Source organism: Motacilla alba, chromosome Z (genome assembly GCF_015832195.1).
Source record: "Motacilla alba alba isolate MOTALB_02 chromosome Z, Motacilla_alba_V1.0_pri, whole genome shotgun sequence".
Classification (NCBI taxonomy): domain Eukaryota; kingdom Metazoa; phylum Chordata; class Aves; order Passeriformes; family Motacillidae; genus Motacilla; species Motacilla alba.
In genome coordinates, this window is record NC_052046.1 from 49,077,385 (window position 1) to 49,093,496 (window position 16,112).

At 38.0% G+C, this 16,112-nt stretch overlaps 1 protein-coding gene across 1 annotated transcript; it reads left to right on the top strand.

The window, feature by feature from the left end:
* Positions 1–1,461: 1,461 nt before the first annotated feature.
* Positions 1,462–13,503, top strand: LOC119696190 (protein FAM240B-like). The gene is made up of 3 exons (XM_038125882.1): positions 1,462–1,605; positions 8,847–8,991; positions 10,357–13,503. The coding sequence occupies exons 2-3, from the start codon at positions 8,852–8,854 to the stop codon at positions 10,433–10,435; spliced, it is 219 nt and encodes a 72-aa protein (XP_037981810.1). The 5' UTR covers positions 1,462–1,605; positions 8,847–8,851; the 3' UTR covers positions 10,436–13,503.
* Positions 13,504–16,112: the final 2,609 nt, after the last annotated feature.

Genomic DNA, 16,112 nt, shown 5'->3' on the forward strand with positions numbered 1-16,112 from the left:
CTAGAGAATATCTGATCAGAAACACATGTTCTGGTCTGATGAAGCCTGGACACTGCAGCTCCCCCCTGAAATTCGATCTTTGCAAATGTTTATGGAAGTTTTTGACTACATTATAACATTAGAAATGAAACAAACCATCAAATTAATTGCAAATTTAACAAGATGTGTTTAGCAAAAAGGAAATGTTACTCAAGCTCTGAGTCAAATGGCAAGGAAGTAGTTCTGTTGGTCTGCAGCACCTTGGTGGTTAGCACCACTTCTCCATCAAGCCTGGGCTTCAGCTTCTTTTTATAATGCCATATTATTTTAATATTCACCCAGCAGATTGCATTTGTTTGTGATTTCTAAAGCCAGCCAGAATTTGAGCTATTTTTCCAAAAATAGAGAAATCAGTGTTACCTATGATATGTTGTTGTTTTCTTTTTTCAATGCCACATATGTATAATGGTCCTAAAGCTCTGAGACCACACTACCATTGTTATCACATGTGTGGAGGGACAAGTTGATTTCTGTGTTCTCATATGATATGATGTGCAATTGGACACACTGGAGACAGCTAATAGGTACTGTTTCTTAGGAGTTAAATGTATTGACTGAGTTTTGGAAATAACTGAAATTTTCCTTTACAGAGAAAGGCTGTAGCTCCTAGGTTTTGCACAGGTGTTTTGTGCTGTAAAGGAAACTGCAGAAAAAGTAAATAAGTAAATATGAACTACAGAAAGCATCCATCTAATGGCTGCTGCTTTTGCCACTTGGGGTCTGAAAAATTACAACAAAGAAAGGTAAGGTTAAAATAATCAGCAGTTGTATAAGAACTACTTAAGCCAGTATCACATATGGTACATAAGCAATGTAGATGGATTTAATGAAAACTGAGATAAGTGCATGCATCTGTCATCAGCCAAACCTACAAAACCTTTTCCTCAGAAAATGAAATGTAATGATATGAGCATTCATCTGTAATAGGCTTATAACAACTCTAAATGGTAAAAGTAGTGCTGCTTTAATGCACTTCGTGAGCTAATGCTAAACATACAGACAATTCCTATGACAATTGCCTTGAAGAGAACAGATTTTATGATAGGTCATAGTCAAGCACACATCCTTAGATTAAGAAACACCAAGGTAGCGCATACTTCTGTAAGTCACCCTGTAATGCAAAACTGAGTGTGATTTGTCACACCATTTCAGCCTCCATTACAGCTTAGAAGGTAGTGTGGAATTTTTCAAGCTTCATAGGAAGATTATTAAAATGGATAACACTAGCAGGCATTTTAAAGAAAATTCTCATCACTTGCCAAGTCATGCTCTTTGAGGTATCTGCCAGTGTGGGAGGGATGCATGGTCTCAAGGGGGCCTGTGTTTCACAGTCATCTCAGGCAGGGGGCTGCAAAGTTCATTAAATGATCTTATCTCGCTGTTGGTTCTGTTCAAAATAGCCTTGATATGATGAAGGATTTATGTTACCCACACTTCAAATAAAAAGTACCGAGGGATGCATTTCATTACTGCCCTGTGACACTGGAGAAGCCACGGCTGCAGTGGTAATATTCCTCGTTTGTGTCACACAGAAAATTTATTTGCAAGAAGAGTTCTGCTCCAAAGGTAAGAAAGTATTTGTTTTTTGTAGTGAATTTTCCCTAATTATGTCCACATAAATGTGTTTGTTCTCTAACTTTAATTCTCACAAAAGTATATTCTAGGAAAGATGAGAGTGTGAGGAAAATGCCAGGGAAGAGTGCCCAGTTTAGCAGAATTCTAAGGAAGCTGAGTATCATTGATACAGAAAAAATATTTACAGATAATTTCCATGTCACAATCCTGAATAAAACACCAAGAGATATGGCTGTACGTTCTCAACTGATGGGCTAATGGTAGCCAAGGTTACACATGTACACGTACACACACACACACACACACACACACACATGCACTCACTCATCTCTCAAAGGTTTTTAACTGTGATCTGCTGCCTTGAGGCATTTTAATTCAATGGTAGACACCTTCACATGAATCAGGAAAGGTTTCTCTTGCATGTTTTCTCTGAACTGGATGATCTAATAAAGGACATGAGCCCTGGGCAAAATTTATCTTCTTTGATCCTGCACTGAGTCTTCCTGTACTCAAAAATAAAAAAACAAAGCAAAGTGTATTCAAGATCCTTGACCAATAAATATTAATTTATTCTATATGCTTGAAATTATTAATTCAGTAGTTTATAGGAGCAGGCTTCAAATGTATCCATATCCAGCAGTGGGGAAAGTCTAATGATCAGAAACAACATTTGATCTCATGAGCAAACCACAGCCACTTTAAATATGCTTTAGATACTTAAAATTAGAAGTCAATAAAAGTCAAATGAATATGTAGAAATCTCAGGAAAGGCACTTAGACATTTATTTATTGCATATCACTTTTGAATAACGTTTCACTTATTGCTCACCTCTATGCAACTGCCACCACAGCCTTGTTTGTGTGTGCTGGCGGCAGGATGTATGGGAACGCAGGCAACCACCACAGAGAGCCGGATATAGGGAGTAGAAAAACCTGGGTAGCAGAGGGATGAAGAAAAGGTTATCCAAGGATCATTTAGTAATACCTGCATGAGTGCAGTTTCAGGCATCACAATGTGAAAAATACATTAAATTATTAAAGAGCATCCAAAGGAGGGCAACAAGGATAGTGAAGGGTCTGAAGGAGAGGCAGCTGAGGTCACCTCATTTGTTCAGTTTGGAAAAGACACTGAGGACAGAATTCATTGCAGTTACAACTTCCTCATGAAGGGAGAAGGTGGGACAGACACTGATCTCTTCAGTCTTGCAACCAGTGACAGAACGCAAGAGAATGGTATGAAGCTGTGCCAGGAGAAGTTTAAATTGGGATCAGGAAAAGGTACTTTATACAGAGGGTGTTTGGGGACTGGAACAGGATCCCCGGGGAAGTGGTCAAAGTACCAGCCTGACAGAGTTAAAGAAGTATTTGTACAGTCCTCTCAGACACATGGTGTGACTCTTGGGGCTGGTCCTGTGCAGGGTTGGGAGTTGGACTTGATGATCCTTGTGCATCTCTTCCAACTCAACTTATTCTATCACTCTATCAAATGCAGCTCCAGCAAGAAGTGGAAAGAGATATTCCAGATGGAATAACAGAGGTGAAGAAACCAGCCAGAAAGGTGTTTGAAAGCACAGGTCCAAATCAGTCACGTTATGCAGGAGGTCTGGCATGCGAGGTGAAGAGGTTGTGACAAGGGACTCAATAGACATGATGCCAGAGAAGGGAAAATCAAAGGCACCTTTCACAGAATCCCTCAGCTGCAGGTTGAGGGAGAAGAGACAGTACAGAATGGAAGGCAGCAAGTAACAGAATATAAAAAAACCAGGCATGGGAGCAGAACTAGGATTGTAATAAATGAATGGGTTACCTGGAGGAAAATGAAAGTATTGATTCCTCAAATATTTTGTTCAAAATCTTTTAAGACTTTTAGTCTTCAGCCAGAGGACTGCTGAACCCTCTAGTACAGAAAATCAAGGCACAGAATCAGTTCCTTTCAGTTTGATAATTCCATTATTCAGGTGTCTGATATCCAGAGAAAAGTGAAAGCAGATGAAAAGAACAGAAGCCCATCAGATGAGAAGGACAGAATAAAACATAGTGCATGGCATTCAAAGGCATTGATATTGACACTGTGGCAGTATGAGATGCAAAACCCATGTAGCTACCACAAGTCTTGTCTTAATGTATGTATGTCCAAATTTTCTACAATTGTAAAACATTTGAAGAATAACTATTCTCGTTATTAAAAAAAATAGGCTCAGATCCATCACTTCTCACAGAAAAGCAATAAAGGATTGTGGGAATTAGGAGAAAGGATAATGTTTGAATAGAGATGGCTACATAGTACTTGAGTGAAAACATTTTCAAATATTAAAGCTGTTTAATGTATCTGTTAGAAATAATTTGCTAGATGCACACCTGTAACTCCTACTAGTATTGCTCAGTCATCTGTCAGTATGGTTGTTATTTTCATACACAGAAAATTCCCAATATAGGGAAAAATCCAATTAAATTGATTGAAATTTATACACGTAGAATAACTCCCTGACTGAACACACTCTGGTAAGAGCATGTATTTCAAACTCTGCCAAACTACGAAATACTGGTGACAGAATAAATAACTTACCTAGAATTCCCTCATTTCATAGCAAACTTCAGGCAATACTGTTTGCAAAGAAAAAGAACAGATTGGTAGTAATGATGAATTGCAAATGAATTGCAAGTGAAAATAAAATCATACAGTACACATGGAGTCACACATCTTTGCTGATGAGAAATACTGTGAATTTTTGGAAGACGCAGGGACAGTTAGGGACTTGTGTGCACTAGAAGACCATAGCAGCCTTCCCCATCCTCAGTCTGGTGCTCCAGATCATCTCATCCCATTACTGCTCATAAACAAGGCAGAAAGGAAGAGGAAGCTGTGAGAGCAAGCTGTGAGAAACCTCTCCCACAAGTTGCTCATGAGTGGCACTCATGAGAGAAACTGCACTGTGCTACATGCCACACAAACAAAAAGGTACAGGGCATTAAACTACAGGGGTCTCTTCTGTTTCTGAAGAGTTTTAACCAAGTTAGACTTGTAACCAGCATGCTTCCCTAGGCAGGATCTCAAAGGAAGCATCAGTCCGCCCTTTGAGATGTGAATTACTGCCAGCTGCAGAAACAGAAGATAAATGACATATCCTAGACCCAAGGAAAAAGAGAGGAATCATGAATATGATCACTAGTCCCCTTTTCCAAAATCAAAACAGATTTCTCATTGGTTTTACATCAAACAGTACCATTAGCATAGATGGTAGTCTCTCCTATATAAATAACCCAATTTTTATAATTCAATGAATATATAATAACCATAGTCACAAAGCATGATCCAAGTAAAGTCAGAACAATAAAATATTGTATTATTTCTAGGGAAATGCATAAGACCCTGAAAACTCTGACTGACTGTGCTTTGTAAGAAACACAAGAAGGAGGAAAAGTAGGTCTCCTGACTCATTAAAAGTTTTATAAATGTTAAAACTACATTTCATATAACAATGTGTTCTACTAGAGGAAGAAAATCCACACTTTTCTTTACATTCTTTCTTCTGCCTAAGAAACTTTTGACTCCCAATTCTCTACATGAAAAAGTGTTTCTGGCGGTGGTAGTATTTTCTCACAGAAACAGTGAATTTTACCCTCAAACTATTGATTTTTTTTTCTTTTACATAGAAGTCGAGATGTAATATCAAATTGATCTTCCATCCCTCTTTTGTTCTACCAATATAATTTCTGAGTTCCAGCTAATAGTACTAGTGTCACAGCTTCCCTAATTTTGTAAGACCTCCTTTGGCAAATTGAGGCTAGATAATACAACCTGCTCTAAAATTATTAAAACCAAAAATAAGCAGTCATCATTATCATGTGTTGGATAAAGCCTTCCTAGGGGTTATCATGTTATTCCTTTCATTTGAGAGTGCCTACATTTGTCCACTGTCTTGCAACCACACCTCTGTCAGATAAGATTACCAGAAAGAGCTTCTCATTATTGTTCTCTTGAAGGATTGTCACTAGAGGCTTAAAAAAGTTTATTTAGTCCTAGCTGTGGCAGGGCAGTTTAAGTCAGAACTAACTGCAAGGTCTATAAAAGTGCATCACAACTGCCTTTGTGCTTTAATAGTATATTTCTGCTCACTTGTCCCATCATACTGAGATTATTTGTTCAGGCTGCTTTGGAGGCTGCTTCCCTGAAATCTTTTCCATTCTTCTCTTTCCCTATTAAATGAGGCCCCTTATCCTAACTACTCTGAATGAGGCTTCAAGGCATGAAAATAAACTGTTTCCAGGTGATAAGTGCTGCTGCAAAGTCATGATACAGGCTTAAGTCCTGTTACACTCCTCTGAAAACAGCTGAAGTAGGAGAGAAAAATATGAGAGCTGGAGAAATAGTGATAGGCTAGGTCTGATATCCCTGACTGCTCACATGCACTGAAAGTTTATGGTTTATAAAATGGATGGCAGGGCAGAAGTGAAGTCAAACATCTATGCATGTGATGCATAAAGGCAAAAGAAACCATGTGAGTTATTTCAGTGGAGTTGTTGGGCAGTTCCTACAATCACCATGAACAGGCTGAAACAGATAATTCAAAATATGAGGTAATTTAGGATGAAGTGATTCTACAGTCCAGAGAAGCAAATGCTGGCATATTTACATCCTGTGCTTATCAACGACATATAAGGATTAGTAATGATGCAGAAATTCTGATGTGTTCAGTAACTTTGATCCTACTTGTATAGATTTGAGAGTTCTCCAGCCACAGGGGAAATGAAAACAAATATTAAGAACCAAGGAAGAGAAAATTTGGCGTCAAGATATCTGTATGTTAAGACAATATAAAAGGTTAGGAAAGAATGACTTGGACAATGGTGTGCCTGAGCAAACACACACAAAGAAAATACCACAGATCATAGGCAGAGAAAAGTACTAATTCCTGTTCCTGCCTCACCTCACAGACCGAAAAAAAAAAAAAAGGAAAAGAAAAAAAAATTTAAAAAAGGAAGAAAAAAGATGTCCCCAAAGCTGTAATGGGTAGTATTACACACACTTTGCAGTCTCAACAGAGTTCTAACATTCTTCTAAATACTGCCAGCACTAGAGGTAAAGTGAATAGCAATGGAAACTACTTCTGAATATCTCTTTTAGTGGCTTTAAATTTTTTCCTTGTGATTTTTTTTTTACTGTGGGGACAGGTGCTAGAAAGACACATCTACAAAATGCATTAAACCCAGTACCAAGAACATACACAATCAAATCAGGAGGCATAACATTAAAAACCAGTAAAGGACAAGTGCATTCTGAAACTATATGCTTGGGCTCATATAAATTATTTACTCATATATATATATATATATATATATATATATATATACACACATACATATACACATATATATATATACATATATATATATGTATATGTATATATGTGTATATATATATATATGTATGTATAAAAGATGCATCTGCAGTATATTAAAAAGGAATTCAGAATAACTCAGAAGGGTGAAGTTATTATGCTTTGCTATCTCATCTGACAAAGAAACCCGAAGACATTTTTTTCCCGGCAGTTTATGTTGGAGCCCCAGGTATATAGGGGAATTTTTTTTCCTGCACTTTAGAAAGAGTTATTCTTAGAGATTAACTCCTAGGGTGGAAAGTACATTAGTTTTACTTAGATGGCTTTTACCATATCTTTCTCATGCCTTTGAAGATTACTCTTAGTACACAAAAAGTTTAAAAGGGTAGTTACTGCTACCTGAGAAGAAATATTTGGGTTGGCATTGATATATATGTGGATATTTATAGAATACATAAATTTTATGAAAACATGCACATGTATTAAGTGAACTTTTTGACCTGAAATTGGTTATCCCCTAGCACAGCTGTAGCTGTTCAGCAATACTTGCAATTCACATTACAGACTAATGTCAACAGTTATACATCCAGCTATAATTTGTTCAGGACCAGAAAATATGCTCAGTAATTCTTTTTTTGCGAGAGTCAGGCTCAAGCATCACGCTTCTGTTATTTGAAAGCCATGAGCTGACATATGAAAGCTTTACAGGGAACCACAGGGGAGTTATAGGGAAATCCTAGCAAAAAGGGGACCTCTTCAAAAAGACTGATTTTGTCCTCTGCTCACAGAGTCTTCACAATGTGTCTGTCAATTTTTCACAAAACAGGCAATTATGTGAAGATTATCAGTTCCCAGTTTTGTGTTTTCTTATGATGCCTGGCAGGGGAATGGCAGGAGTTTCTTTAAGCTTTTCCAAGCTAGTCTTAAGGGGCTTGTTTACTATCTCTCTATGGCTCTGATTAAAATAAATTACAAATAATTTCCATGAATTCAAACAATGCATGAGAGGGCCCTAAATACTTGTTAAAAAATTAAATTATCTGGAAAATATTATAATGGCATGTTCACGCAAAAGCACATAGCAATTTGAAAGACAGCATGGATATACTAATTTCATATTTAATGAAGTTTTGAAAGTAAAGATACAATTTTCTGGCTGCAATGTGGCATACAAGGAATTTACTGTTAGTCCACAAAGAGTCATCCTGAGGCAAATGTTCTTTCCCTAGGATAAGATTCACTCCAGAATTTATTTTAAGATGACATTAACTAAAGCTGAAAATACAGAATCATTACAGATACAAGAATATATTCAATGAATTTGAATATATTTGAAGAAGAGGGGAAAATGATTAGTAAACAAGGTGGGTTTTGCAAGTCATCATCTTATTAAATTATGTACATACTTTTATATATATAAATTTTCTACATTTCCAAATAAAGCTAAGTGCGAGAACGATTAAAGGCAAATCATCAGAACATTAGTTACTTTAAAATTTTAGAGACATGAAAATAAAGGGGCCAAAAAATCCCCTTTGATATAGCAATTTTGTTTGTTTGTTTGTGAGTACAGTAAAAAGTATCCTAATTGGTAATTTACAGAGTACAAGTGCAGTGTGATCGTGAACATAAACATCACAGTCAGATGGAGGTGAGAGATATTTTAGGTGCACAAGTAAAAATTCAGATCACTGTAGACAGCATATCCTCAAGTGTCAGAGCTAGGAAAGAAAAGCTTAAATAATGAGTCATGCCCACATTTATCCTGATCCTACTAAAAAAAGGACTGTGTGACCCTAATGGTGAAAATCCAAAACAAGAATCTGCTTTAGCCATGAAAAGAGATGATGAACTAGTAACTTATCATACAGTTGTTTCAAATTTTTCCTTTAGAGAAAATGAATAGCCAATATATGCGTCATGAAGTGCGGGGTTGTGAAACCAGCGACCTGAGGAACTTCTGGGAAAAGACCATCGAACAACAAACTCAGTATCTGCAAAACGAAAAAGAACGTCAGCGAAGAAGTGCTCTGACAAAGTGGGTAATCTGCGTCCAGAAAGCTTACTTGAGTTTCCATTGTAATTTTTATTCTTTAAAAAGTAATACCAATATGTAAGTCATGCAATGAAATCTGAAAGTAATTTAGATTTACAGAAAATAATAAAGCTTCCCAAATTAGGATGTAATGTTTATGTGTTTAAGCTATGACTTCATAGGATAGGAGAATAATTTACTCTGGTTCAATAATGAGTCCAAAGCATAGAACTGTCTGAAATTACCAGGAGAATATTTAACAGTGCAGGCTTGTCTTGAACGTAAAGGCTTCTGTTCAGAGCAAAGCTAGCACAGATGTGTACCTGGCCCATATTCTTCCTCTGTAGCCTTGCTTTCACAAGCAAATAGTTTGAATGATTTAAGTTTGTTTAATTTGTGCACGGTAAATCCATTATAAAGCAGATGATCCAAGCATACTGACTGAGGCAACCACCATAGCCATAGCCATATCTACCTTATTCATCACATTCCCCTTGATCAGTCACTGTAAGAAAGAGCAGTCTGCAGCAAGATCAGCACAGTTTTACTTCACATCAACTCTCCATTAGTTGAAGGCATATGCAAAGATATACACTTTTGTTATTTATTATATTTTGTCTTGAGGTCATCCAGTGAGAAAGCAATTTTCCAAAGCCTTCCTCATAGCTCTTTTTGCATTGATACTTGAAAAATTAGGAGCAAGGACAGCCTTACATTAGTAACCTTGGATGATGGAACACTAGAATTAATCTCCCACGTTTTAACCATTTGTGACTAACCAAATCTCAGTGTTGCAACTCTTCAACTGGGAAATGCCTCTCTTTTCTGTTTGAGTAAGTCTTTCTGTGGTACCTAGATACTACCAAAAAGAAAATGAAGGGCCACATATTACTGAAAGCTAACTGTTACGTGTCTAACAGAAGCTTTAAGATGTGAAGTATCTCCAAGCTGAGCAGGACAGAGGAGGAAGGCTGGGGAAGTGCGAGGTGACGTGACCCAGGGAGGGAGGCTGGGGAAGTGCTGGGTGATGTAACCCAGGGTGAGAGGCTGGGGAAGTGCTGGGTGATGTGACCCAGCAGATGGCAGCAGGCAATCTCCAGTGCAGGTGACAAATCACTCTGGCAAACAGGCACTCGAGAGAGGGCACACTGGAGATGGAGATGAACCACAAAGCACAGGTGATCCCCCACTGGAATTTTAGAGCTTGTCCTGAAGTACCATCCATCAAAGAGTTCTAAAGTAGCAGGAAAATTTGCATGACAATTGGGAAAGAGCACCAAAGAATATCATCAGTGGAAAAGAAGAAGAGTATAAATCCATTCCGTGTCAAAATTATGGGGACAAGCTGATCCATATTTCTGTCCCTAGGCTCAGAAATGAATGGATGGAGAGGCTGGAAAAACGGATAAAGATGTTGAGGACCCAATCTGAAGACTCATCCAGCTGAAGAGCCCACACTCATTACACGTTTAGGTGGAAATAAATCTGTTTTGTAGGAAAGCATGATGTAAAATCTGAAGTCAGTTTTACTCTGTAGCTTAAATGAGCTATAATTAATTAGCTGTCATTGTTAGAAGTTTCATATGTGAAATGTCAATTGTTACTTTCAAGATTATGCATCTGTCCCTTCATTTGATAAATGGAGAATGTAGCACTCTGAAGTATTTAACCCTAATCAATCATGGTTCACTGAAATGTAGATGCCTGGAAAAAGAGTTTAGTTACACAGTTGTGCTCTGCAAAAGCATTTCCTCAATATTTTAAATTTCTGTATAGATTGACAGTAATATAATGAATTTAGATGGTTTAATGAACAGTAGAGATTTTAAGTTTTTACACAACACAGCCCAGTGTAGACTAAGGAATATAGGACATACACAATGCTGCCACATCCCACACCAGTAGTGAAGCCCAAACTGGTGGGAGCTACAGATCCTAGCTGCCATGTTGGAAGTCACCTGTTAACTTGCAACCATATATGTATTGATAAACAGCCTCTGTGAGACAACTACAAGAGCTGCCTGATTAACCCACATTAACTTAGTCAACCCATATTAGCTAATTTGAGACACTATATCAGCATTGGTAGAACAACTTAAAGCTCTGACACTGTTTCTGGTACATAATCTGGCTTGTCTAGAGGTGCATTGATACCTCTGTTTCACAGAATAGCTTGGTGCACTCTCACAGCTGTCTGTCATCATGAGAGACAAGCAGGTTTTTTCTTCTAGCACCTTTTCCTCTAAGACCCAATATTTATTCCTTAAAGACTCGTACTTTCAGAATTTATCCGTTTTCCTCTTCCATATTTGTCATTAGTCAAAAACGTTTCTTGTTCCCCTCCTAATGCTTCATTAGAAAATGTGGCATTTCTTCCAACAATATGAAAACATTTCAGTTGGCTGTCATAATCAAATCACTTCCTTTTTAAGGTGACTGCTTTGTTGCCACCAAATGATTAGGGTAATGTACTTCAAGACAGGTTGTTTTGAGCATGCTAGAAAACTCTTCCCTGAATCACTTAACCTTTTAGTCCCTTTTTATAAGACTTTTCATTACCACTCTGATAATTCGTATTGCTTCAAAGCAAAGATTATTTGAATTGCCAGTGAGGCAAGAAGAGAGCAATAGAAGGGCTTGGAGTTTTAAAATATGTAGAAAATCTGCTCTTCTTAAATCAAAACAAAAATTTGAAGTGTTATTTTTTCCGTCTTTATTTATCACCTTTTAAATCCATTTTTGTGCATCCCAAGGACAAAAAAAAAATTATTGTGTGAATTACAACATGTAAATAATGCTTAGAAAGCCTGAGGAAGAGTTAATAAAATCATGGAAAAAATTATGGCTTTGGAGCACTGATTCAGAAATCAAGGTGCCAGCAGGTATGTCCTCGAACTTAAGTGCAGAGTTTGCCAAACACCAGAGAAAAGCTGCTAAGCCCATGTTCTTTGGTTTATTTTTATTCTTAAGCAATTTTAAAAGTAACATCAACTGTGAATATGAAGGATCACAGCATAATTGCAATAAAGCCGTGCTTAAGAAAACAATCACCAGATAGCACCACAACTTAATATTGGGCTTTAGCAAAAAAGTCTCTTTGAGTTTCTTTAAAAATGTCAGTTAAGATGTTTCAATTCCCCCATCCCTTGTCTATGCCTATGTCTATGGTGCTTACTGAAGCTCTAGTCCAACTCCATCATTAAACAGTTTGGGGGTTTATATCATTTTGGCTGAAATTAGAGCTTGAACTGAGCTAAGGGAAACATTTCCCAGTCTCTCATTCATTGCGTAAGTTATGGCACAAACAGGAAGGTGCAAAATAGGGAGTCAGAGTTGGCATATTTTAAAAATTAAAGTCATAGCCCTGGAATAAGCTTTTGTTTGTGTCTCACATAGTTAAGATCCTTCTTACTATTCCTCTCATAAAGTAAATCAGAATGAGGAAAAACCACAGAGAGCTGGGAAGAAAATGTGCCAGGAAGTGACTTCCATCCCAGTTCCTCATTGTGTATGCATGGTTATGTGGTCACTTAAGAATGCTCTCGAGTAAGTCCCTATCAAGCTAGAACACCCTAAAATCATCTCTTTAAAAAGGCAAAAGGGGCCTTATTTTTTACAGAACACATCTATTCCAGCACAAAGCCAAGAGAAGTTCTGAAAATATGTTTCCAGAATTAAGCCACTTTCCTTTGAGCTATATAAATCGACCTCCAGCGTTTAATTATTTGAGGCTCAGTTTCCACAGTGCTAGATTCAGGGCTTTGGGCCATGGAATCTTCATTTATTTGAATAGTAACAACATGTTTTGATACAAAATCCACCAGGGTAATGCAGGGGTAATCTACTTAAGAATTTTGTAAGTTACCATACAAAAAATCATACATGTTCAGGAAATAAAGATAATCTAGATTTAATGAGCAAAAATAAAGAATGTGAAAGCATGGAAATTTAAATCTAAGTGTCAAGTAACAATCTTAGCAGAAGTTGGAGCAGACTCCAGGAAAAAAGTGATTCTGGCAATTTCAAAACAAAAATATTAATCTTTTCTCTACCTTGAAGTCACAAGAGAAATTAAAAGGAGGCAAAAAACAAAACAAAACAAAACCCCCCAAACCACTGTAACATCTGTGAGACACAGAAATAAGCCATGACATAATAAAAAGGACTAGAGAAACATTAATGTAGGACTGGAAAAGTCATCAACTGAAACCTGATAAAATCAGCTGGGTTTTATAAAATCATCATGGCTAGAGAGGATGCTTAGGTGCTTTTCAGACAATTTTCCACCAACATGCAATTTCAGAGCAGTGCATTATTCAACTAAACAGTTCAAATTTAACTCAAATGTTTATAAAATAGCTTCTTGAATACACACTTAATGTCTTTTGATTTTGTGGGTATTTTTTCTATCCAGATTTTCTCATTGCTTGAGTGTAACAGCAAGAAATTTTAAGTCATGCCAACCTGATTTTACTCGCTTTGCAATTAAAATGTGGTAGATATTTGCTTGTCTTCCTAGTTTTCATTATTTTGCCACTCCTTTGCCTCATCCTGACACTGAGTAGCAAGAAAATGCATGTCACTTTCTCATTACAAATGCATGATACAGAATATTTTGGTAAAGCTTGCAACAGTGACAAAAGTTAAATGTAGTAAAACTTTACCATTCTCTGAAGCAAACACTAAACACTCACCACCCAGTTCCCTTTAAATAGAATTTATGGTAAGTATGCTCCATGTTAGCACAAGAGTGACAGATGCTCCCTTTTAGTCATATTAATGATCCTCCTAGTGTATGGATAAGGGCTGACAGCTGTGAAGAATGACTCTGTCAGTAACTTAACAGACTTCTTTGCAGTTTAGCTCAAACTGAGATAGCTTAAATACAGTTCTTTATTCAGGAATCCTTTCTGCTCAATGTCTTTCCTTAACCACGGATCTCCTCTCTGTAGGTCTCTAATTAAGGAGCAAATAAGCATAACACAGCCACTGCAGCCAGATTTTGATTTTGAACAATTGTCACAGGATGGGCAAATGGGAGATGGTCCTGCAGACCAATGCAGTATCACCCAGCAGGCTGTCTTCAGCATGACACCCAAAGGTTTGGTGCTTCCTATTATACAGCCACTTCCCATCTGCGCAGCTGTGCTTCTTTGGGCTTCTAGCCACATTCATTAGAGAGGAAACTGATGTATTGGCCAGTTCTGAGGTGCCTGAAGTGACCAGCAGTAAAATAAATCCACCATACAATACCAAGTTCACCTCCAATGTTCTATGTTTAGTGTAAATTAATTTCAACCAAGCTGTTTTGCACTCTAGAAAAGTGGACAGGCTACCTCAGCCTTTGATCCTATACACAAGCAATGTGAAAGACAATCCCAGGCACATAGAGCTCACTGTGTAAACAGTACAGAAACAGTGGAGGGGGAGTGGAAAGATGGGTCAGAGCCAGGGGTCAGGAAAGAGCCATGGTACCTGTGTTGAGTACAAATTCAAGGCCCAGTTGCTCAACATAGATAACATGATCCACCATGCAGCACAGTAGCCCAGAGATTCAGCTAGAACTGAAAATCCATAGATAATTTCTTCTAAGAAACAGATCTGAAAAATAAAAGGAACCTTCACTGGTCCAGGAAAGGTGCCAGAGCTGTGGTAAAATATCATGCATGTCAAGAGAATCACTATTGATGTAACTGGATTCTCATCTCAAAAGTTTGGAGTAGCAAGATAACTTTGAGAAGGGAAGTTTAAGACTAAGAGGTAATGTCTTAAAACAAAGATTTTTGAGGAGAATTGGCTGTTGGCCTAATGTTGATTACAGCTCTTATTGCTTGGAATTCATCTCTCACTTTTCCAGGTTACACATGGAGCCTCTCCAGGCATGACTGCTGGTGTCAGCCAACCCATGTGCATGTTAACCACGCATGATCTGCAGTCACTGCTCCACAGAAGTTACTTTAGAGATGGGTCTGGACTCTTAAGTCAGAGCATTGTGTGAGTTTCCCTACACTCACACAAGACATTCCTGTATGATAAAAACTGCAGCCACCCTCTTCTTGCATGAAGACAACACAGTTTGGGTCAAAATGACTTACCAGCCTACATGCAGGACTGGTTAAGGAGTCCTGAAGTTTCAAGGCTGATGAGAAATACTCATATCCATTACAATATATGTCAAAATACAGATAGCTTTTTGAACAGCCTTCAGATTTATGGGTCTGACTTGAATGCCCCTTCAGATGAGAATCCCATCATTCTGAGAATAGACTTGTGTGTCAAGGCAATCCCTGCATCGATACAGGCTGGGCATTGTCATGCTTGAGAGAGGCCCTGCCAAGAGGAATTCCGGGATACTGGAGGATGGAAAAATGGACATGAGTCAGCAATGTGCATTTGCAATCCAGCAAGTCAGCTGTACCAAAAGCAGCATGGTCAGCAGGGTGACTGAGGGGATTCTGCCACTCTCCTCATTCTCCAGTGCGAGCCTACCTGGAACACTCCATCCAGGTCTGGGGCCCCAGTACAGGAAAATATGTTAGAGTGGGTCACAAAGATGGTCAGAGGAGAGGAGCACCTTTCCTATGAAAAGAGACTGAGAGAGTTGAGACTGTTCAGCCTGGAGAACACTCCAGAAAGAACATGTTAACAGCTTTTTAGTATTTAAAGGGGACTTACTTACGAGAAAGATGGAAGGATACTTCCTACCATGGTCTGTAGTGACAGGACAAGGGGCAACAGTATCAAACTGAAAGAAGATAGATTTGGATTGTACATGATAATGATTTTTTTTAGTGAGGGTCATGAGGTACTGAAACACATTGCCCAGAGTGGTAGTGGATACCCCATCACAGAAAGCATTCAAGGTTAGGTTAAACAGGGCTTTGAGTAAGTGGAAGATGTCCTGCCTGTGAGAAAGGGATTGGAGCAGATGATGCTTAGAGATAAATCCAGCCAATCTATGCATCTATGATTCTGTGATTTTCTGATTCTATAATTAGAGCAAAGACAGCCCAGTGCCCGCAGTAAGAAGGGAAAATCAAATTACAGTACCCAAAGACATGCTCTGTTGGTGAGCCTCCAGAAAAGACATCTGTGCTACACTTACCTCACAGCTCTTTATGTTT

Bases quoted from the DNA above. Each gene is read 5' to 3' on its own strand.
- LOC119696190 (XM_038125882.1), top strand. From the start codon at position 8,852: ATGAATAGCCAATATATGCGTCATGAAGTGCGGGGTTGTGAAACCAGC. The intron at 8,992-10,356 runs GTGGGTAATCTG...TTCTGTCCCTAG, and splicing joins CGAAGAAGTGCTCTGACAAA to GCTCAGAAATGAATGGATGG.